This window comes from Colobus angolensis, unplaced genomic scaffold (genome assembly GCF_000951035.1).
Source record: "Colobus angolensis palliatus isolate OR3802 unplaced genomic scaffold, Cang.pa_1.0 Scaffold127, whole genome shotgun sequence".
In the NCBI taxonomy this organism is placed as follows: domain Eukaryota; kingdom Metazoa; phylum Chordata; class Mammalia; order Primates; family Cercopithecidae; genus Colobus; species Colobus angolensis.
Window position 1 is genome coordinate 6,561,304 of NW_012113919.1, and position 24,806 is coordinate 6,586,109.

A 24,806-nucleotide genomic window follows, 5' to 3' on the forward strand; every position below is an offset into this window, starting at 1 on the left:
TAATCACATTGTTTTATTTTAAAATGTATAGTTAATACCTAATAATGGCAATATATCATCCCAGTTGGAGGTATAAAAAGTGTGATGCCATCTATCCAGCTGATGAAGCAGTAATTAGAGTTACTAATAAAAGAGACAGCATGGATTGGAACATAATTTAATTGTTCACATTTTCCCTTCTGCTGTATAAATGTAAGTTTTCTTCTAACATATGCTCCGTGATACAATCTAAAGGTAACCTGTTTTTTTATGGTAGCAACAGTGCCATCATTATGAGAAAAAAATAAGGCACATTAAACTTTAGGTCCTAATGAAATGCCATACATAGAGTAACTACATAGGCGTTAGTTAATAATTAAACTATCCTGAGATACTTTTGCAAGGTACAAAGTACAAAACCAACTGTTATTAAATGGACAGTGACTATCAAATGGGAAAACAGCTGTCTTGTCATTTTTCAGACCAGATAGCAGCAGTAATACAAATAGAATCTGTTTCTTTTTGAAACAAAAATAGAAGGTTGAGGGAATCCGGACTAACAAAGTCTTTTATCTGGTAACAAAACATACATTTTAGAATAGGTGAGATATAAAATACTTGATTTTATACTTCTGACAGTTAAACTATGTGAATAGTTAAGGTATTTTGTTTTATCATATAACCTATTTGCCAAATTACTATCAAAATATTTCTTATTACAGAAGGTTTTTCTTATCTTGAATATTTGATATAACTTGAAAGTTTTATATTAGTCTCTAGGATTTCATAATGCTTTTATAATATCATAAGCCCATTACATTGAATGGAAACATCACAGCATAAATGTGAAAAGGTAACTGCATGTATTTACTTAGAAAAATTGAGCAGTAGCTAACACCTCCGCACATGCACATTCACACACAAACACATATAACATCCATCAGCCCATTTTTTGTAATGTTACCACCTATAGGATAGGTTTCAATACCCATCCCAATTTTTCCAAGGTTTAAACTCTCAATTTCCTATGTTCCAAAGTATTACTAATTGAATGCATAAAAAGTAAAAGTTGAATCCTAAATGAAACATGAAGATGGTATTATTTGTGTTTGTCTTTTTTATTTATAATTAATGAACTACGTAAGAGAACTCAACCGCAACTTAAAAATCATATTGTACCTTGGTGGGAGCATATCATCCAGTTTCCCTCACTCTAATCTGATGATTTATTTTTTTATACAGCCACTTGACTATGAGAGCCGAAGACTTTATACTCTGAAAGTCGAAGCAGAAAACACCCATGTAGATCCCCGTTTTTATTACCTAGGACCATTTAAAGATACTACCATAGTGAAAATCTCTATAGAAGATGTGGATGAACCTCCTGTTTTTAGTAGGTCCTCCTATCTGTTTGAAGTTCATGAAGATATTGAAGTTGGCACAATCATTGGTACTGTAATGGCAAGGGACCCAGATTCTATTTCCAGCCCTATTAGGTAAGTGTGCCTTTTAAAAATGGAAGCAGCTGAGCTCGGTGGCTCACACCTGTAATCCTAGCACTTTAGGAGGCCGAGGTGGGTGGATCACGAAGTCAGGAGTTCGAGATCAGCCTGGCCAACATAGTGAAACCCCATCTCTACTAAAGATACAAAAAATGAGCCGGTCATGGTGGCACACACCTGGAATCCTGACTACTTGGGAAGTTGAGGCAGGAGATCACTTGAACCCGGGATGCAGAGGTTGCATGAGCCGAGATTGTGCCCTTGCACTCCAGCCTAGGCAACAGGGTATGACTCTGTCTCAAAATAAATAAATAAATAGGAAAACAAAATGTAGTTTAACATGAGAAAAAAAAGAGGCGGAGATACATATAGAGATCATGAAATTCTATTTAAAACATTTATTGCAATGAAAGATACAAGAGTCCTTCCATAAGTTGTATACAAATATGGTGAGCACAGGCATTTCTAGTAAATTGCCTCTGAATGTTTTTGGGGTGTGGCATGCACAAGCTTCATGGTTTTCTTATTTTTATCATGCCCTTTAGACGGAAATCTTGCTTGTTACACCTGCATGTCTCCTTACGGTGTTCGTTGTTCTGATTCCTGGTACAGATCCAGGGTACTATGTCAACTCTGCATTTACAGTACAACCAAACCACTTTATTTGTGCTTTAAAGGTATTAAATAAAATGTAAGGTTGAATGAGAGAAGTTTTAACAGTTATAAAGTAGGTTGGATGTGCTGGCTCACACCTGTACTCAGCACTTTGGAAGCCACGTTGGACAGATTGCTTAAGCTCAGGGATTTGAAACCAGCCTGGGGAACATACTGAGACCCCATCTCCATTAAAAAATTTAAAAATTAGCTGGGCATGGTGGTGCACACTTATAGTCCCATCTACTCACGAGGTTAAGATGGGAGGATCACTTGAGCCCAGGAGGTCAAGGCTGCCGTGAGCTGCATTCACACCACAGCTCTCCATTGACAAAGCAATACCCTGTCTCCATGAAAAAATAAAAAAGTAATTATGATGCTGCAATGTGGGTTATATTATGATGTTAGAAACTCCCCTGATACACAGCCATCAAAGTTGAGAGGATTCTGTTTTGTTTTATGTTTATTTATTTATTCTGCCTTTTTCAAAATATATGAGAACACTCTACAAAAATGAGTCTTTTTGATTCTTGTTTTCCTTCTTATGACAGCTTAAAAACATATGAAATGTCATAAACTCCTAAAAATGAAAAAAAAATCAATGTTTCAATGACACTTGTTCTATTACTTTAAAGAAATACGTATATTGACATACACTATTCAGTGTGAAAATGAACGCTTAACGTAATCCGTTAGTCCATCCTGTATTTTGGATTTCATCTGTTTTCTAAATCTCTGCAGGCTAATTTTGTTTGCCCATTTTCTATGTGAACCAGTCAAGTATGAGTTCAGATGGTTATTGTTCACTTTCGGAGTGCACGCTTATCTTTCTCCTACACATGCCACAGCTCATGCAGGAAACTTCTAATTTTATGTGCCACATGACTTGAACCAGTTAAAAATTCTATAGGGTCTGCCATATCTTCAAGTGAAATCATATATTTTATGAATATCTATGTTACTTTTTATTTATATAATTTCACATAAATATGTTTTCTTATATTCACACATAGCATCACAGGTTACATATTGGCAGAAGAAACCTGTACATGTTACATGATGTTCCCATAAATGCCTCTTTCCCAGTTCATTTACCAACATCTAAATTGCTGCATTCCTTCTGTTTTTTTTGTTTTTGCTTTTGTTTTTTCCTTTGAAGGTTTTATATAACCAATACACAGGCCTAATTTTCTTCATTAAATACTTACCAAGTATTTTCTTGGCAGAGATTCTAAGGTTTAGCAAGCTGTCTTCTGTGCTTCAGATTTAAAATGGACTTTACAAAATAAAATATAATATTGTTAGTTAAATGTATATTAAGTGGCATACTTAAATTGTAACATCAAGATATTTCTCCACACAATGAAATAGAATTTAAATCCTCCTATAGACACATAATTATTATATGTCAAAATATACCTGTGGATATTTAAAATAAAATAAAATGGTTAATGAGGATGCAAGTCTAAAGACTAGGAGGAAAGAATCCCCTTATGTATATTATTATTATACATATATTCCTGTTACATATATTATGTATATGTATATTATAGTCCTCCTAGGTATAATATTATACATACTATAGCAAAAATAATAACGCCTTTGGTTATCAATGACAGAGGGTATGCCATTAAAGTTGCTGTATACTTTGACTTTATACTAATTTGATGTAGAAAATTTAATGAATATTCTTGGATGTCATTCTTTGGTTAGAATCTATATATTCAAAAAAATAGAATAGCTTTACTAATGCAATATGTCATTATGGGAAGAATCATACTTGACATGCTATAAATTGTGTCATATCTTGTCAATGTTAATACAGTATTCAAAGGGATTTTCTTAAAATGTGTGTTCTGGAAATTATTTTAGAAAGGAAAATGAAAGTTAACACACATAACTTTCCAATACAGAATTGCAAGCTATCTACTTTGAATCATATTTGTAAAAGAACTGTGAGCTCTGTGTATCTGCAAGATAATGTCACATAATGTTTGAAATTTTGTCATTACTTCTTCATTCTGAACTACAAGAAATAATTAAGAAAGAACACACATGAAATGGATTTAGCAAAATCAGTGATGCCTGACAGCAGAGGCTTTTATTGATTTATATATTTCAACTTTATGTCATATTTTTACAGAAATAAGGAACCTTATTATTTGCCAAAATGCCAAATAATTAGGTCATTCTTTCTTTCATTTAACAAATATTTGTGGATCACCATATCAGATATTATTAACATGTTTCTTAAGGAGTTCTCAGTCTATTAGAAAAGAAGACTCACAATGAGAATCAAATAATATTCATTGAGTGCCTAGTAGAGTTTGATGCTTGGTGTCTTCATGTTTTGTTGTCTGTTTGAGATGTTACATGAAATGAATTCCTAATACAATGTAGTAAATGGAAAGATGGCGGTACAGCTGCTTTATGAGTGAAGGGGGGACAGATAGCTTCTACTTTACATGATCATGAGGGAATACAATGAAGAGGTGAAACTTATGTTAGATCTTTCGGTAATAAAATAATTATTCCAAGTGGAGAGACACAACGATTTTCTTAATATGTGAATGTTAGATATGTAGTTTGATAAAGATAATGAGATTTATTTAAACTACATCAACCAGAATGTTAAATCTAGTTTTAGGCTTTAAAATGACACACAGCACACCATGCTTGCTATCAAGTTGCAGGATAGTTTGCTGATATTTTTTAAATGCATATAGACGTTATTTGATACAGATATATTAAAAACTCTTACCCAAACTTTTCTTTTCTTTTTCTTTCTTCTTTTTTTTTTTTTTTTTTTTGATGGAGTCTCACTCTGTCACTTAGGCTGGAGTGCAGTGGCGTGCATTCTTGGCTCAGTGCAACCTCTGCCTCCCGGGTTCAAGCAATTCTTCTGCTTCAGCCTCCCGAGTAGCCAGGACTACAGGCGTGTGCCACCACACCCAGCTAATTTTTGTATTTTTATTAGAGATGGAATTTTACCATATTGGTCAAGCTGGTCTTGAACTCCTGACCTTGTGATCCACCTACCTGGGCCTCCCAAAGTACTGGGATTACAGGCGTGAGCCCCCGTGCCCGGCCATCCAAACTTTTCTATTTGTTAAATATTTTGCATTAAAAGCAATATGTATAATAATGATACAAATAGCTAGGAGACTGAAGCTGCATGAGTGTCATACCATGAAGCTACTGAACACCATAAGAAGTTGATAGTCTATTACTTTGATGAAACTAACATTGTCTTCAATTTTCTAAGAACACATAGCTTCTGGGAATAATCTTTTGCAATAAATCTTTGTATTACTCTTCAGTAGAACTTCTAATAACCAAATAATGTCAGTTGGCAATGTAACTGCCTGTAATTCCAACTGTTTTGTGGCCAAATATATCAAAATCAGTTGAATGAATATGACAAAAGACAATAATTTAAATAACACAAGCATTCAGGAGAATAGCATTTGAATGCAGAGCAAAGTACCAATTTTTGCCTTGAGGAGAATGTATGTGTGCAACTTTGAAAAGTCATTCAAACAATCGACATCCTGGGTCAGCACTGTGTTCTTTCCTATAATTATCAGTGATATGTGTGTCTTTGCATTTCACTGTTTTTTCCTGCAAACTATTAATAATGCTACCATGTATTTTTTCTTGCCCTCCATGTTCAGATTTTCCTTGGATCGCCATACTGATCTTGACAGAATCTTTAACATTCATTCAGGAAATGGATCTCTTTATACTTCAAAACCTCTTGACCGAGAACTATCTCAGTGGCATAATCTTACTGTTATTGCTGCTGAAATCAGTAAGATGAATTTTATGTATCTAACATATATCTAGATGTTTATGTTTATATATTTTAAGTATTTTAACATATTTTATAGGTTTTATTTTATATTAGAAATAATTCATTCTCATTGGACAGATGAATTGTAATTTTCTCAGCACTTATACTTTTTTTTTTTTAATATTTCTACGTCGATACATAGAGGTATACCTATAAGTATTGGTAGAAGATGCAAAAATTTTATTTCTGCCTTCTTGGAGTTTTTGGCTGAGCCTCAAAATAACATTGACATAAAACAGATTAACGGGCTGGGCACAGTGGCTCACGCCTGTAATCCCTGCACTTTGGGAGGCTGAGGCGGGCAGATCACGAGGTCAGGAGATTGAGGCCATCCTGGCTAACACCGTGAAAACCTGTCTCTACTTAAAATACCAAAAAAAAAAAAAAAATTAGCTGGACATTGTGACGGGCGCCTGTAGTCCCAGCTGCTCTGGAGACTGAGGTAGGAGAATGGCGTGAACCCAGGAGGCGGAGCTTGAGGTGAGCCGAGATTGCCCACTGCACTCCAGCCTGGGTGACAGAGCGAGACTCCCTCTCAAAAAAGGAAAACTACTAACCAACCAAACAAACAGACAAACAAAAAATATTTAACAGGAGAAAAAGCATTTAATATAAATTTTACGTGGCACAGGAGCTCTCATAAAGAAATAAAGACCCAATGAAGTGGCAAAACTAATGTTTTTATACTAGGATGATAAAGAGAGGCAATTGTGAAAAAGTAATTAAATGTATATGCAGAGCATAAATAAAGATAAAAATTATGTTAACAAAATCTGAATCTGTTTGTATGGAATTTTCTTGGCCTCACTTCCCATTTTTGATGATAAGAATGTTACTTTTCTTCTGGTATAGAGAGGACATCTTCTATACGGGGGTTTTATCTCCTGCTTTCAGGAAGAAAAGGGGAGGAGCAGAACACCCTTTTTACATCTGCTGTTTTCGTTTTTTTTTTTTTTTTTAAGTACCTTTAACTCAAAATAATCTGTATGCCAAAATGGCATATTTTGCCACCTTTCCATATATGTAAATGTATATTTAATATTAACTAATAAAAATGAGCTTGAATTATAGACTAAAGATATTATCATTTGTGGAAAAATTAAAAGTATTAAATTTGTCACTCGCACACTAATAATTAGGATCTATGCTAAATGCTGGGTATATATGATGCAATTTAATCTTATCAACAAACATGTAGGTAGATATTACAACTTCTCTTTTACAGATGAGGAATCCCAGGTATATATTGTTAATCAGAGTTCATATTAATCATGTATGTCAGGTGTCATTCTAAAAAAAAAAGATTTTCTCTTAATATTTTTATTAACCTCCTTTGACAGAGAAGGTATTAAGGCTCTGGGAACTTTAGTAACCGGTCCAAAGTTATAATGTCAGAGTTAGCACAACTGAGATTTGAAACCATGTCATTTCTAGATTCATTACTTAATTCCACAGCTAATTTACAAAATTGTGTTCACTAAAACCTGATAGATTCAAGTCACATTTGCCTCTAATAGTGAAAGTTCTTGCCCATACTAGGACAATTCATGGGGCCCATTGTAAAATGATAATGTCAGGTGCTTGTTAAAAGTAAATTAAGAAATGTAAGATGGAGCATTAAAACAAATATGAGTCTCTTCTAAGGGTAAGGCCCTGTGGAACTGCTTGGATCACATGCCCATGAAGCCAGCCCTTCTGGCACATGTACATGCAAACCTGTTCAGATTTTCTAATTCCCATGTTGTGATGTATGTGGTGTAGAGCAACTCCTGAACTGTTTTTAAAATAAGCATTAATTAGGGATGGAATCGTTTTAAAAATTAAGCCCATAAATTTTAGATCTGTAATACTAAGCTGAATCCACAAACATGTATCAACTTCAAGTTAATTATTTGAAGTAACTGCTACAGGCCTTGGAAGGCAAAGCATTGGATGAGGCTGAATCACCAAGTGTCCCAGATCAATTGAATTAGGCTAGACAGATCATCAGCAATGAACTCAAAGCTTCAGGACAAAGTAATAGATTTAGTGTCTTGCTTACATCTGGCCCTGAAATACAGATTAATCTCAAAGGATCCATTTTTTTTCCATTGTGAGATATAAATATCTGTTTATATCCCCTTGTTCTCTCTATATAATTGCTATATATGACATATAAAAGCTAAATACCCTGTGAATTTAGCTTTTGATTTTAAGGCTAACTAAATACTTCCAAGTTTTTATTTTAAAGAAAGTTTTTATTTCTATATCTGTATCCACATCCCCATAGTTAGATGTACCTAGCATGATACAATCTGGTCATGTCAGAATTATGATTGTGCTCTCTGCTTGATTCAATATCCTTATTCAAGCCTAGTGAACAAGGAACTGCATTTTCCCTTTCGGATATTTTGTGAGATTTAACTTCTAAAGCTAGTTGAAGTAATTACAATTCTGTAAAAAGCTAAGCCAATTACTTCTTTTTTTAAAGGACTGAATCTTTTTTTTTTTGTCCTCAAATAAAATCAGTCTGTAGAACAACTGCCAAAAATGCCTACCTGCCAAACCACAAACAATGAGGATCCCATTATTCTGTTCTGGGCATTAAATGCAATGAGGATGAGAGAGAAACAACATGAAAGGATTTTTTTCTGCTAGATGTTAAACACTGACTTTACAGTCAGTGTGTCATACATCACACCCTGAGCAGGACAGAATGGCGTTCAAATGTACTTCTTACCAATATGTTTTAGGCTTGACTTCTAATCATTTAAGTCTACATTCCATAAAAATATATCACATCGTATGGCGGGTACCACTCCAGGTAATTATTTAGTGCATCATGTCATGGAATAACTCCTCTTTTTCTTCTTCAAAAACATTTTTAAATGCCCTGTGGAGAATAAAACATCTAAAATTAAGGTCACAATCAATGACTTAATAATAAACTTGGGATTTTAGGGCATATTTGTTAGAGAAACCAAAGAGCTCCTCTCACTACATGTGAAAATTTGACTATAATCATTGCAATACATTCTGAGGACAATAGAACTAAGTTTATGACTAAAGAACTCCATTATCTACACCGTAGTTCTTATTCATAGAAATTCTTACCCAAAGCAGGTAAAACAGTTATATTTTTCTAATGCCTGTGATTTCTAGATAATTATTTAAACTTTCTCCATCTGGAGGCGTGAAAAGGCCCGTGGATGCATAGTCATGGCTTCACCGTAGGATATACATTTTACGATCCTTTATTGCTGATCCATTCTTGCTGCAGTAAGTGTTTCCCTGAAGAACTTTGAGAGAAACTCAGGCGGTAAATATATGCCAACTGCTATTCAGTTTGATTCTTCCTTGGAACACTTTATACTTTTATTTATACATAAGCGACAACGTCTGCCAGCAAAAAAAGATTAGTGTAAGCACTGTTTTTTGAATAGGTGGCTCCAGGCTCGATGCTTTACAAAGCACATTCATACTTGTGGATTTCGATTTTGATTTTAAGAGCCTTGAGTTATTTGTAAAGATCCCGGAGAATCTCTATATTGTGTTAGGGAAGTGGCTGACGACGCAATTTTTTAGATATGAAACTTTTGTCTCTCCTGGCTCCTGTGGCATCATTAGAAAGTGAATTGTTACCCACAAGGTTCTTTTAATGTCAAGACTTTATATTGAAAGGAAATATTTTGCTACTCACTATATAATTCGGTTAAAGAGCACATTCCAGAAAATATGGAAGAAGCATACCTTCCCACTTTTCTCCATAACAACAAGTAGATAGCAAAAGGTCCATTTGTAGAAAACACTATGGCTCCAGGCATTAGCAAATGGTCTGGCACAGAGGAAGCGAAAAATAATGAGATAGCATTTTTCTCCTTTTTTTTTTTTTTTCTCCTCTCTCCACTTCTTCCCAAATGCACACCTCTTCAGACTCACATGGATGGTAGGAAGGCTAATTAATGTGTTTTTATTAGGTAGATACTTTATGTGGAGAAAGTATAAGTTTCTAAGTAACATAAGAAAGTGAAGAAGATATAATAATGATAATAAAGATGATGGTAATGATTATAGTCAATGCATATTGAGTCCTGATCATTAAACTGATACTTTGATAAGAAACTTTCATGCACTAACTGCTTTTTTTTTTTTTTTTTTTTTGAGACGGAGTCTCGCTCTGTCGCTCAGGCTGGAGTGCAGTGGCGCCATCTCGGCTCACTGCAAGTTCTGCCTCCCGGGTTCACGCCATTCTCCTGCCTCAGTCTCCCAAGTAGCTGGGACTACAGGGACCTGCCACCATGCCCGGCTAATTTTTTATATTTTTATTAGAGACGGGGTTTCACCATGTTAGCCCGGATGGTCTCGATTTCCTGACCTCATGATCCGCCCGCCTCGGCCTCCCAATGTGCTGGGATTGCAGGCGTGAGCCCCGCAGCCCGGCCGCATTAACTCCTAATTTTACAAGTAACTCTGTGAGATTAGAGGTTCTACTTTGATTTATATTGAGAAAACCAGGACATTGCATACGTGGAGTAAATTGGCCAAAGTAACATAACAAATGAGTGGTGAGCTTGTGAATCAAAGCAGCAGCTATGTTAGACCCAGGGTCTGAATTCTAAACCTCTGGTACACTAACGAGTGGATAATATGCAACAACATATTAGCAAATATGAAGTTAGAACCTGACAACTGAATACATGTGGGTTCAGTAGACTGCAGTAAGACTTAAAGAAATGGTGAATAAAGGATGCATTTTAAATTTTCTCTGTAAAGACGGATAAATACACTTCAATTCTGTCTGCCTTTCTTTAATCTCTCTCAGCCTTGTAAATATATCCCTGCTAAGTAGTCTGTTCTTATATATCATTTTTTAAAGTGTTGATTTTAATATTGGAGTAACATTCAAGTATATGGACAGAACAAGGGGATATAAATTATTTTTAGTAGTAATATACTTCCTGTTTGTATGTGACAGTATATTTTATCTTTTTATCTGAAAATTATTTAGATTACCTTAAGACGTCAAATAAATTTTACAGGGCTAAATGATATCCACAGCTGATGTTGGTTGAGACCATTTAATAAGGTTGCCGCTGTCCCCTAGCTATTCTGCTGTTGTTTTGTTTTGTTTTCTGCTAATTATAGTCTTTATTGCATTATATTGCTCTTCAGCTTCACGTTTCCAAAATTTACACAGAAGTTTAACGGTATCCAAAGACTGAGATATTGACATCATAAAAGCTGATGAATATAAACTGAATTTAAAATGTAAACACACTCTCAGCTAGCATAAGTGCCTAGAAAAATCTATAATAGAAAAAAATGCAATTATAACCAATACAGAGTTGTTACTCAAAGCTAAGCTAAATAAAGAGGCATTTATATTTTTATTAATTTGCATATCAAAACAAGTTTGAAAATGCATCTTTTTTTTTTTTTTTTTTTTGAGATGGAGTCTCATTCTGTTGCCCTTGCTGGAATGCAGTGGCACGATCTCGGCTCACTGCAACTTCTGCCTCCTGGGCTCAAGTGATTCTCCTGCCTCAGCCTCCCAAGTAGCTGAGATTACAGGCTCTTGTCACAACACATGGCTATTTTTTGTATTTTTTTTTTAAAGAGATAGGGTTTCACCATGCTGGCCAGGCTGGTCTCGAACTCCTGACCTCAAGTGATGTACCTGTCTCAGCCTCCCAAAATGCTGGGATTACAGCCGTGAGCTATCGTGACCAGCCAGAAATGCATCTTTTTATGTGAGAACTTTGATGCTGTTGATTTCAGCATTTGTTGCAAAAGGTATGATTAGTATACAATGTCTTACTACTGAGCTAATTTGTGACAATAGATTGTAATGCAAAATTGAGCTAGATTGTTGAGATGGTGCCAGCAATAACTATATTAATAAAATATTTGAATCTTCATATTTCGTCATAAATTTTTCAACTAGTTTGTAAAGTAAGTAGTCATATAATAAAATTTTCAAACAGAAATTTGAGAGCAGTTGTTGAAATATACTTTGGTGATAAAACTAGTCACAAACGTAGGTTTTATGACAGTTACCACTTACGAGCAAATGACCTTGGATAAATTACCAATTTATTTAAAACTATTTCTTCATCTAAAAAAATATAGGTAAAAATTAAATGGTACAATGAAGTATAACAAGGATTTAATAAATAAGTTATTTTATATATTTGGACAATAAGGACACAAATATAGTGTGAACTCAATTATACTGGCTTGTACTTTTAACATGATTTTCCAAAATAATAATAGTACCCTTGTGCCCAATGATAACTGAATCCATGACTACTTAATTAGGCTCTGCAGTAATTTTCTTTATTGCATTTGCTCATTATGTTAGTAGAATGATTGCAATGCTTATTTATATGTGAGCACTTCATATCCACAAGATGTCTGTATAAATTAACTTTGATGCAAAAATTTATCTTCCTAAACAATATTTTTCTTCCCCTTTTCTAGACAATCCCAAAGAGACAACACGCGTCGCTGTTTTTGTGAGAATTTTGGATGTTAATGACAATGCCCCACAGTTTGCTGTGTTCTATGACACTTTTGTATGTGAAAATGCCAGACCAGGGCAGGTAAGCACCTATAGGATTAAAACTATGGAAAGATTTTAACTGTGTGCGAAATATGTTGTTTTCAAAATCCTGAGAGGAAAGAATACACAGGGATGGAGACATTCGTATACAGTCCCGATATCATTTTTAAAAAACCGCAACTGATGTTTTTAAAGGTGAAAGCGTTTTTAAAAGCTGTATACCAGGTTTCATATTTCCTTTGTAAAGTTCTAATGCATAAATAAAATTTTATTGTTGCCACAAAAGTCGAAATATAAGAAGAAATAACTACTTTCAAAACTTTCAAAAACAAAGACAAGCAAACCCCTAAGACCCCCTGCTGTGTCATTAAGTAACTACTGATACCTGCTAGAGAGATGAGATGAATGCTGTGGAAAACCAGAGACAAATGTACGGGAGCAGCAGAATATTTAATCACTATTCTGATGTGTGCAGATATGGTTTTGCATCAGGGCAGCAGAATTTGCTCCTTAGACTTACACGTTGCATTTCATCATTACAGCAACATATGAAGTGCTTAATGACTTGGCTTTAGTACTTTAAAACATTTTTTCTGCGTCAGCTTTGTTTATAATTCTGTAAGTCTTTTCCTCAGTGGGCTCGTTTTGTTGATTGAAAAGCTCCAGTGTATATGGCTGAAAGAGAATGCTCTTAATTGGTTTGAGTGCTATCTTCACAGAAGGAAGCTGCGTGTTATAAATAATAATTGGGAATCAAATGTGTTTTATTAAAAAAAGGAAGCATCATGAAATTGTATTATGTTTTGACATTATTTGATACTCTTTATAAACATCAATGTCATTGTTACATTTTTATGCAAATTATATTGTGGAATAATTCAAATTCTTCCTTTTGAAGATTCTAACAAGAATTCAATAGCCTGTCTGTTGTCTGAATATGGTAAAATTGCTGCAATTTGATTCATTTTTTTAAACTTGAAAATATTATGGAAATGTTTCATTTGGAATATTTAAATGACTTAGCTGCTTCCCACTTACTACTTAATGAAACAGTGCACGCCCCGAAAATACCATTCCAAATCATCCTCTGCTTGGCAGGCTCAGCATGATATAAGCTGAAGTCTTTTCTCTAAGAGATAAATTACCCACTTTGCTACTGCTGCATACATTGCTCCCTCTATAGTTATTCTATTTGATTTTCAAAAGATATCTTTTCAGAGCATTCAAGTCATTATAAATACTGATTTACAAATGTATTCAAAATATACCAAATGGAAAGTATGTTTGTTTATTTTCCTTCTGCCGATTTTCTTTTTAACTATAACTGGCTCACAACGTCTCCATACCTTTTGGACATTTAAAAAACAGCTGGCATATTGAAGGAAAATAATCAAATAAAAGATGATTTCAATAAAAAGGGAATTAGCCTGCCTTGACCTACCTGATAGGAAGAGGATGATTAATATTTTTTTGTCGAATTGGCTGCCTGTGCAATAGCCTCCCATACAGGCAAATTCTAATAACACCAGTTTGTTAGATGTCACTTTGGTCTCATAGGATGAAAAATGCCTTGGTCTAACTAAGCTGTGATATATTAAGGGAGGAAATTCTAGGTTATGACATCCTAGCAGGCAAAATCAAAGTGGTAATTTGATAAAATTCTTGTTCAGAGCCTTTTTAAAATTAATTTGTTAGCTCTGACTCCCCTTCTCCTAGGAAAGCAGAAGAATGTCAGCGTTTCAAGGTGTGCTTTAGTTACTTATGGTGTATCTCAATCCACCCAACACTCCTCTGAATTAACTGCTCCTTAAGAGTAGCACTTAAGAGTGACACGGACATGGAAAATAATCCATTCATTTGGTTGTGGACAAAATGAAGTGACAAATAAAACTAATAACTATTTCCTGCTCTTGCCTATTTTCTGATCTAAGGGTAGAATTTCTCCTTGGAAATGTTGCAACTTTTAACTGATGTAATATTAGTAGTCCCCTCCTGCGCCTGAACTAGGCGGCTTGACCCTTCACCTTTTCCATCTCAGAGAGAGTCAGAGGACCTCAGCAAAAGAGAGGACAGAGGGCTGGCTCTTTTTTTTTTTTCTTTTTTTTTTTTGAGACGGAGTCTCGCTGTGTCACCCAGGCTGGAGTGCAGTGGCACGATCTCGGCTCACTGCAAGCTCCGCCTCCCGGGTTCACGCCATTCTCCTGCCTCAGCCTCCCGAGTAGCTGGGACTACAGGCGCCCGCCACCACGCCCAGCTAATTTTTTGTATTTTTAGTAGAGACAGAGTTTCACCGTGTTAGCCAGGATGGTCTCGATCACCTGACCTCGTGATCCACCCACCTCGGCCTCCCAAAGTGCTGGGATTATAGGCCTGAGCCACCATGCCCGGCCAGGGCTGGCTCTTTTTGTTTTTCATTCTGTCTTGTCTCACTCATGCCTACTCCTGGAGTCAGTAAAATATATTTTAAGTAAATAAAATATATTTTAATAATGTTAATCTTCATGGAAAGAATTTAATACCACAGATTTCCCAAGGTGTCTCTCTAGGGAGAGATGCTGCTTACCTTTGCCTTCAATAGTATCTATGTGACTTATCAAACCACATGCCAACTAACAACAGATATCAAACCAAATGGCAACTAAGCCTTTAAGAAATCAAAAATATCCCATTACATATTTTCCATAGAAAAAGCTAAAACATATTAAAACTTAACCAGTTTTCTAACTTTAAATATCTTACAACCCATTCATTGTTCCAGATAACATAATCATATGATCACTGAAACATTCCTCAAGTTGATTTAAGATTATTTTAGAACAGCCCAGTGAAAACAGAAATCATTTCTATCCTTTTTACTTCCCTGACAACTGAAAAGGGTGCAACGGTGCTTTTTTTTGAGAAGGAGCCTGTCTGTTGCCAGGCTGGAGTGCAGTGAGTGGCATGTTCTCAGCTCACTGCAACCTCCACCTCCTGGATTCAGTTCAAGCGATTCTCCTCACTCAGCTTCCCAAGTAGCTGGTACTACAGGCACATGCCACCATGCCTGCCTGATTTTTTTGTATTTTAGTAGAGACAGGGTTTCACCATATTGGCCAGGATGGTCTCGATCTCCTGACTTTGTGATCTGCCCACCTTGGCCTCCCAAAGTGCTGAGATTACAGGCGTGAGCCACGGCGCCCGGCCAAAAGGATGCATTTTACCAGCACAAAGGTAATGTTCTCAATAACAGAAACTCCAAGGCTTCCCACAGAAAAAGCTAAAACATATTAAAACTTAACCAGTTTTCTAACTTTAAATATCTTAAAACCCATTCATTGTTCCAGACACCATAATAATATGATCACTGAAACATTCCTCAAGTTGATTTAAGATTATTTTAGAATAGTCCAGTGAAAATAGAAATCAATTATATTGTTGCTAAGGAGATAAAATGAAAATGACTTATCTGTGTACTTTTCTTCATATGCTCAAAATGAATACTGGAAATCACTAGTTTCTGTTTGTTTGTTTCTTAATTGTGGCAAACTCTTTTATTGGAAATGGATCAAAATGAGTTTGTCTCCAGGACAAAAAAAGACAGTGGATGCTTACAGAGAGAGCCAGGGAAAATAATTTTACCTCCTTGTTGCCAAGTTCTGATATCTGTTACCAGTCTTCATGGCATATTTACCAAAACAAAAGCATTGTGATTTTTAATATATGGTTGAAGATTGAGAGGTAAATTCAGGATATGAAGAAGTTGAACACTAGAAGTAATGTCTGAAAGGAAAAAAAAAAAACCTATTATCTTGTAAAGGATATAAGTGCCTGCATCTGCAATAGTGAAGTCTTAAGGTCATAAAAATATATTGTAATGTAATATAGATTCTGTAACATATGATTTTGTTTGTATCATCTCTACGAGTTTGACTTACCCCTTTTATAATATTCATTGAAAATGTATAGATTAACTACTGATCTTTAAATCAATAGTGCTATAATATTTGATTAAAATAGCACATTTTAAAGATTTCAATGTTAATTTTTAAAATTTCTTATAGATATAGGTAAAGATGTTGCCATTTGTTTTTTGAACTGCATTATTTTGATCCATAAAAATAAATTGAAATTATAATTTATAAGTTTATTTTGAGGGAAACTATACAGTTGGAAATATATATTTATTTTGAGACGTTTGAGTTTCCATTTTCAAAGGCCATTAGCCCTATTTTTACATTTCCATCACTTTTTGTGTCTGTATGTGAATGTTAAAATATTAATCTTAATGACTAAGGATTTCTAGTAGTCTACTGTCTTTTTTGATGTTATTCCATTTATGTCATTTTTTTCTCTTCAATATATTCTTATAAATCATTATTTGAAAACGAAATCCTTAAGAGTATATTTGACAGACAAGAAATCAGTCAAGAAATGTTTTTTCACTGAATTGACACATCTTAAGAAGTATTAGTTAACAATATTTTGACTTTATTAATTTTAATAGATTTATATCTTGCTTTTTTATAATTCTCTCATATTTAATTTTAAGTTACAATTAAAATTTAGTCAAATAATTATGTTGCTATATTTTTAAAATGTACTTTTGAAATAATTCAAAGTTTTAAATGATGTTTTTCTTGCTGCTTATTTCTAGGCAATAAATATAAATCTTTGTGTCCAATTATATTTCTTGTATCCTTTTGAAATAAATGGTTAGGGTTGTAATTAAATAGGCTACTACCACAAATACATCACATTTTCATTGCTCTAAGACATTTTAAAAGACAAGTATTCTAATACAGATAGTTGTAATAATTTCTTTATTTCTTGTAATTTTTTACATATTATTTTTAACTTGAAATCACTTGTTAAACCAACGAAACATCAGCATCAAATATTTTAACCCCACATCCACATAACATTGAGTTTAATGCAGTAAAAAAGTATATTCCTTTTGGTTAAGCATTAATTTGACTATATAAGCATCAGTGTACATATTTAACAACTTTTGAGGCTGTCTTCAAAATTCAAATACGTGAAACATATACGAATTGTATTATAAATATACGTTAAAGAACAAAAGGAATATAGATGCAAAAAAAACCCTAATATTACATATACATATACATCTTACATTCATATTTGTATATTAATCATATATGTCCAAAGCAGTGATCTGATTATGTATTGGAGCTACATTGTGTACTTTGCTACCATATAGCTTCTTGTGTTTTCTCTTACCGTAAAATCAATCAGAGTTTACCCTTTTAAAATAATTCCCACATAATATACATAAGTTGAATTTTTAAAATACAATTTTACTGAAAGTGTAAGTTAATTGAACTTGGACTGTCAAAGTTTCTAATCATGTTTAAGACTCTGTTAAAAAGTAATATATAACATTACCTATAAAATCTCTACATTCCTCAATCATTTTTCATTTTATTTTTGAAGAGAAGCAAAACATAGTCACAATAATTTCCTAAATTTTTCTGACATTAGAAAAACTCTTCCAGATCAATGTGTAAATGCATATAAAATAATCTCATTTTAAGTGCTATATCTAAATTAACAAAACCCCAAATAATATATTTTTGTTTACCATCTTGAAGTAAAGGGTATGATCCAAAAGAGATAGAGATGAGAGAGGGAGAGATTATTAAAATCAAAGTAATAATAAAAAGATGGTTTAACTCAAGGATACATTCACAAGAAATAAAAGTCAATTATTTTGAACAACTTTAGACAACATGAAGATCTTAAAAAGGTGCAGATTGTACCCATGGATAAGAGGTATATTGATGAGATATATTTTTCTTTTTCTGCAGCTAATACAGACTATAAGTGCAGTAGACAAAGATGACCCTTTAGGTGGACAGAAATTTTTTTTCAGTTTAGCTGCTGTCAATCCAAACTTCACAGTACAGGATAATGAAGGTAAATTTTAGAACTTGTTCGCTATGACTTATGGTGATATTAACAGGAAATGTCCCTAATGTAATCATTGCAATATATATGCCATGTCGATCTATTGATCTGAATTATACAATTTTGTTTTAATCGAGTATTTAATGACATATTTAGTAAATCCTTATTGGGCAATGTGTACTCTCTTTAATTTTAAAATAATAAAATATGTGAAAGAGGTCTCTTTATGGATGTTAAGGAAATGATTGAGTCTTGATAAGATTAGAAAGGCTGGAAATAATTCTTACAACAATAATATAGGACACATAGGGTAGAGAAATGAATGATTCAGTAAGACTCTCAAGCAGACTTCAGTGAGATTTAGCAGCAGCAGATTGACCAAAGCCAAATATGCATAAGGGAGATGCATAAGGGAGTGAAAAGAATGAGAAGTAGCCTGTGAGGTGATTCAGTACAAAGGCATTGTTACAAAGGTACTGTTGCAATGGCAAGATGTATGCCTCTTGAAGGTTAAAAAACCTTCTTCTTCTTCATTATTGATTTAAAACGTGCAACAACGCGTGAAATTTACCTAATCCATTTCTTCCTGAATGTTGGATTGATGTGTATTCTGTATTTGTGTAAGCACACATGCACAGATGCACATAAATTTAAAACACACACATTTAGTATGGTTTTACCCTTGGTATGCAAAATAGGTTTTTTGAAAAGAGAAAGCAATTGTTATCTATGTAATCTTCATAAATGATTCACTTATAAAAATTTACCACTTTGAAAACAGTACTGAGGAATTATGTGAAAAACTAATAAATAAACAATTCATAGTATATTTTTCAAAGTAATTATTTGTCTTATCTATACATTAATTGCATTGGACTTATTTTTTAGGAAAATGTATATCAATTTTATTTTTTACATAAATACGTTTTTATTTATACATTAAACCTTGGTTATCACATTGGGAAAAATGTACTATCCCAAACCAATTGTAATATTTTAAAATTTATTTTAGATAATACTGCCAGAATCTTAACCAGAAAAAATGGATTCAATAGACATGAAATCAGTACCTATCTCTTGCCTGTGGTGATATCAGACAATGATTATCCAATTCAGAGCAGCACAGGCACACTGACCATTCGAGTGTGTGCTTGTGACAGCCAAGGCAACATGCAATCCTGCAGTGCTGAAGCCCTGCTCCTCCCTGCTGGCCTCAGCACGGGGGCCTTGATCGCCATCCTCCTCTGCATCATCATTCTACTGGGTAAGAAACCTTAAAACAATGGGAGCATTTTCTAGGCTCTTTAGTATGTTTTTGAAGAAGAATCGTTGCTATTAAAATCCCTTTCCCAAAACCAATCCCAAATTTTAAGATAGACATAAATTAACTATGTGATATTCTTTACATTAAAATATTTTATTTGATCAGAATATATAAGAATATATAAAGAATTTTTGTTGTAGTCGTAGTAATAGCGGAACTTTACCTCATGGGGCCTAGAATTCATTGTAATGCGAATCAAAATATTTAGAAAAAACAACAACTATCTTTCACCACAATGCAGTAAACAAAGGAAAAGGCAAGAAGAATGAATGCAGAATGGCTTGTGTAGGAGCTTGGAAATTTGAGAGACAAAATTCTTGCTAGCCATGCTGAATGTTCTGATGGAATTAAGAGATCTTTAGAACCTGAGTCCAGTGAACAAATGAAAGGAGACACATCAGTGGCCAGGACCCCAATTATTTTATTGCCGGCCCATTATTTTCCTCCTGAGTGGTGTAGTAACAGAGTCTGGGGCAATGGTTCTTCTGGAACATCTTCCATACAGGAATCAAGTAAGAGTTGGAAGAGATGAAAGATAAATAGTAGGGTCTCAAACCGCAACTCTGGAAGGTAGACTTTAATCAATCTCAACAAGACTAAAAACAACAAAGACAAAGGTTAAGTTGATAACATTTGTTAGAATAGCCATTCAAAAACTTGATATAGAAGCACTTCCCATCAGCATTCCTGTATTCAATAATTGCTAACTTTTCATACATACAAAATAAAGTAAAACTTTAGCATTTGTCTTAAATATTAAAATAATGTAGACAATAATAAATTGTAGCAATATTTTTATGATTACAAAAAGAGAGCACGTTTTTGTATGAAGTTAAGGCCTGCAACAACAAAAAATGGATTAAAAATATTTCCACGTTCTTTATTTGATTTGATTATGTCTACTTCAATCTATAGAAGTTTCCATTTTTCTACTTTTATCATAGCACTTATGCACTTTCACTCTGTGTTTAAATAGCAGTAAGGTAAATTACTTATGACAGATAAATCATTGAATGGATGATTCGAACAATTCTAGATTAGATTTTTATGTAGTTCAAGAAATGAGAACATGCATATTAAAAAATACACATTTTATAATTTGTTACTATGAAATGAAATCCAGAACAAAACTTTTCTCTGTACCACAAAAAATATATGACTCATTTTATTTCATAGAATGAGAATTTGGTATAATTCTGTTTTTATAATTTGACTTACCATTAATACAACAAACATTGAGGAATAATTAATAAATGTGCTTTACAATAGTTGAATCCACAATTGCAAATATGAGTAATATAAATATTTATTTGGGGTATTTATACTTTAAATCATATAGAAAACTTGTTCTATTAAAATATGCAATTAAAATGAAAGTCTCTAGTACGAATAATATTAATGGTGGTAAGTTCTTAGTATGTGTTTACTGTGTTTCAGACTCTGTCACTGGCACTTTGCCGTGACAACCTTTTTCACTTGACAAAAAATATCTGGCATGTGTGGTGTTATTTTCATTTTATGCATAATGAAACTGAAAATTCAAAATATTCAGAATACTTTCCAAGGTCACATAATTTCTGAGTGTTTGAGCTATGGTACCAGTGTATGCAGAGATCCCATGGAATCTGTATTTCCACTTTTATTATGGCTGGATGGAGGCCTCACTATCTTACATATTCACCAAAATAATATTAAAATAGATTTTTACCTGATTTACTTTCCCCTCAAACAATGATACTTCATTTTATAATCAGGAGCAGACTGCTTTTAACTGCTTTTGAATTAAAATCAGTTTAAGTATTCTCTCTAGTTTTGTTAGTTTAAACCTATTTTTATATTTCTATTACCCTAATCAAAAAACATTCAAGAAAAAGGGAAATGAACTTGAACTTGGAGCAAATCGTAATGAGTTGTCATTATTCTCAACATTAGAAGGGTTTTGCTGAGCAAGGTCATTTGGTTGATGATAAATAATCTGAGATTTAAAATCGTTACACATTTTTATGTGCATAAATAATTGAATTTAGGCAAAATAAAATGGCATATTTTCTTAAAAGCTTGAAGAATACACTTTTTAAAAAACTCTGCCTATTTGCTTTTTAATTACTTGGACAAGAACACTTATCAATGGCTAAAACTTTCTTTTTCATGACATTAAAAAAGTTTATCGTTTGCCTTCTCACACAGGTTGAAGACAGACTAGTCTGTGCATTCGATGTTAAAACAGAAAACATAACTTAATACCCCTTCATATAATAATGTAATTAATTACACACTCTTTAAATGTGTGTTCAAAGAAGCTAAATCAATACTTGTATCAATATTTCTTCTGATATATATATATATACACTCACACACACACACACACATATATCTCCAGGTAAGAGTCTTCCCATCCTTGTCTAACTGAGTTCACGCTTTTTCCCTTGAATCCTTTTAAAGGTTGAGGATCAAAATGTTTGGAAATAATGAGTAAGGGTGAGAAACTCTACTGCAATCAGAAGAATTTGATACTAACTTTCTCTTATCATTTATGCTATTACCACTGTTATGATTATGAATATTGTCTCTCATTGAAGTGAGAAAATGTCCTTTTTGAGCAATACACTTTTGTATTGTGAATCTAGCCAAGATTCATAATTTTGGGGGGGAGTTAATCCAGTGTTGTAATTTGAGAAATTTACTCTTTGCCATCTTGTAACCTAACAATGTTTTTTGGGGGGGGTCTCATGCAAGGTATATATTTTCATGGAAACCTTAGAAACTTCTACATCCATCTAACTCTAAATAATTGGTTTTTTTTCAATAATTACAGCATTCTTTTAATAAAGTAACAAAAAATATGTAAGTTCATCAGCAAAGCTATTTAACAGAAGTCAGTACTCAATATCTTGTGAAGGATGTTGCTTTTTGCTATTGTGTAAAGGCTTTGAAAAAAGTAAGCCTCAGGTTGTCCTTTTAAATTATCTTACTTGAAGCTGAATTCAATTTGTGTAGATTTATACACACAAATTTTATATAGCATCTTATGTTCCTTATTTAATGTAAAAGATAAATATTATCTGTACAATGAGGAACCTTTTTAAATGGTTCCTAGAAAAATAAAGTGTAAGTCACTATATTTAAGGAATATTTTACGTTGCTTTAAAAATAAATTAGAAACACTGATCTGAAACACCACCCACCCTTGCTAAACCCTTCAGCATCTCCCCTGACACCTCCCCCAAACTGTGGGAAGCATAAAATTAATGTGAAAGTCTAACCTGTTATAGAAAGCCTGGGTAACTTAAACTCCTTTATAGTATTTCCACTCGTTACAGTGTTTTGAACGGACGTCTAATGTATCTTCTTGTCTTTTTTCAAGTTATAGTAGTACTGTTTGCAGCTCTGAAAAGACAGCGAAAAAAAGAGCCTCTGATCTTGTCAAAAGAAGATATCAGAGACAACATTGTGAGCTATAACGATGAGGGTGGTGGAGAGGAGGACACCCAGGCCTTTGATATCGGCACCCTGAGGAATCCTGCAGCCATTGAGGAAAAAAAGCTCCGGCGAGATATTATTCCAGAAACGTTATTTATTCCTCGGAGGACTCCTACAGCTCCAGATAACACGGACGTCCGGGATTTCATTAATGAAAGGCTAAAAGAGCACGACCTTGACCCCACCGCACCCCCATACGACTCACTTGCAACCTATGCTTATGAAGGAAATGATTCCATTGCTGAATCTCTGAGTTCATTAGAATCAGGTACTACTGAAGGAGACCAAAACTACGATTACCTCCGAGAATGGGGCCCTCGGTTTAATAAGCTAGCAGAAATGTATGGTGGTGGGGAAAGTGACAAAGACTCTTAACGTAGGATATATGCTATGTTCAAACAAGAGAAAGTAACTAGACCCATGCTGTCTCCACTTCACAATATTTGATATTCAGGAGGATTTTCCTGCCAGTCAGCACAATTTTTTTTCCCATTTACTTCTTAATTTGTTCATTAATTACATTAATTCTTTCCTGTAGGATGTCTCATGGAATATATACAACATTTTATTTAATCACTTCCAAGAGCCAAAGCTATGGAAATACAGTGTTGTCCATCTTAGTAAATAAAAGATAATTTCAGAAACATGAACAGGATAGTTCTCCCTTAAGCAACCTCACAAACAAGCCGCTTCTGTTAGATACATGTCCTGCCCTTGCAAATGAAGCTTTTAAAAAGGTGAAGAAAAATTTTAAGGTATATCCTGTTCTGTACATTAAATTAAAAAAAATGTACATGTGGTGTTAGTAGGTGTGATATGCAACCTGGTATACAGACATTTGTGCAATTTCATTTCATCAAATTCTATCTGCTAATGTTTTATATTTATATTTTTGTATTTATTTTTAAAAAAATAAACCAGTTTTTACAACTACTTTGTCTGTAGTTTCTTTTTTTTCCCTAGGATGGAAGACTTTCTCCCTGAACTAAATATCTTGATACAAAATTACCTTACATACAGGTAAGAACACAATGTCATCATCATTAGCATTGAAAATGCTAACCAAATTAATGTGATTTAGGTAAGAATTATTTTTCCAATGAGTTTTGATACGCTGTGGTATGTGGAAAACTCTTCATATACAAGGTAATAGTCATTTATAAAACACATAAAAATTTGCCATTTAAACAACTTAAAACATGACCATCCTTATGCTAAATATCCCAAGACACCAGCAATGTAGTAATTTCATTTTGTTTATATTCACTAAAATCATACCTGAAAGAATAAAACATTTTCTCATTTTTTATGGCATTCATGCCATTAAAGTTTATAGAGAATAATAGTTCAGACAGATTTCAGACTAAATCCTTTAATGGAAAATATACTTACCTCCCATGGTGACTTTGAAAATGCCTACTAATGACAGTAATAATGCAGAATATTCCATTAAGACATAGCTTTACAATTATATCAAGATTTTAAAAGCCATGATGCATCTGTTTGTAACAAAGCCTGCTTTTCTGTCAATGATTCCATAGAAAGCAAGAAAATAAAATTTAAAAA

The 24,806-nt window shown here is 33.6% G+C and overlaps 1 protein-coding gene across 1 annotated transcript in view; it reads left to right on the plus strand.

Annotated features, from left to right (window-relative positions):
* The window catches only part of CDH10 (cadherin 10, type 2 (T2-cadherin)), a 167,802-nt gene extending 143,629 nt beyond the window's left edge, over nt 1-24,173 (plus strand). The window contains exons 7-12 of the mRNA XM_011933445.1: nt 1,222-1,475; nt 5,810-5,946; nt 12,448-12,569; nt 18,337-18,445; nt 19,449-19,700; nt 23,125-24,173. Coding sequence (XP_011788835.1) covers nt 1,222-1,475; nt 5,810-5,946; nt 12,448-12,569; nt 18,337-18,445; nt 19,449-19,700; nt 23,125-23,615 — 1,365 coding nt within the window. The 3' untranslated portion in view covers nt 23,616-24,173. The remainder of the gene's footprint in view (nt 1-1,221; nt 1,476-5,809; nt 5,947-12,447; nt 12,570-18,336; nt 18,446-19,448; nt 19,701-23,124) is intronic.
* The last annotated feature ends 633 nt before the right edge of the window (nt 24,174-24,806 follow it).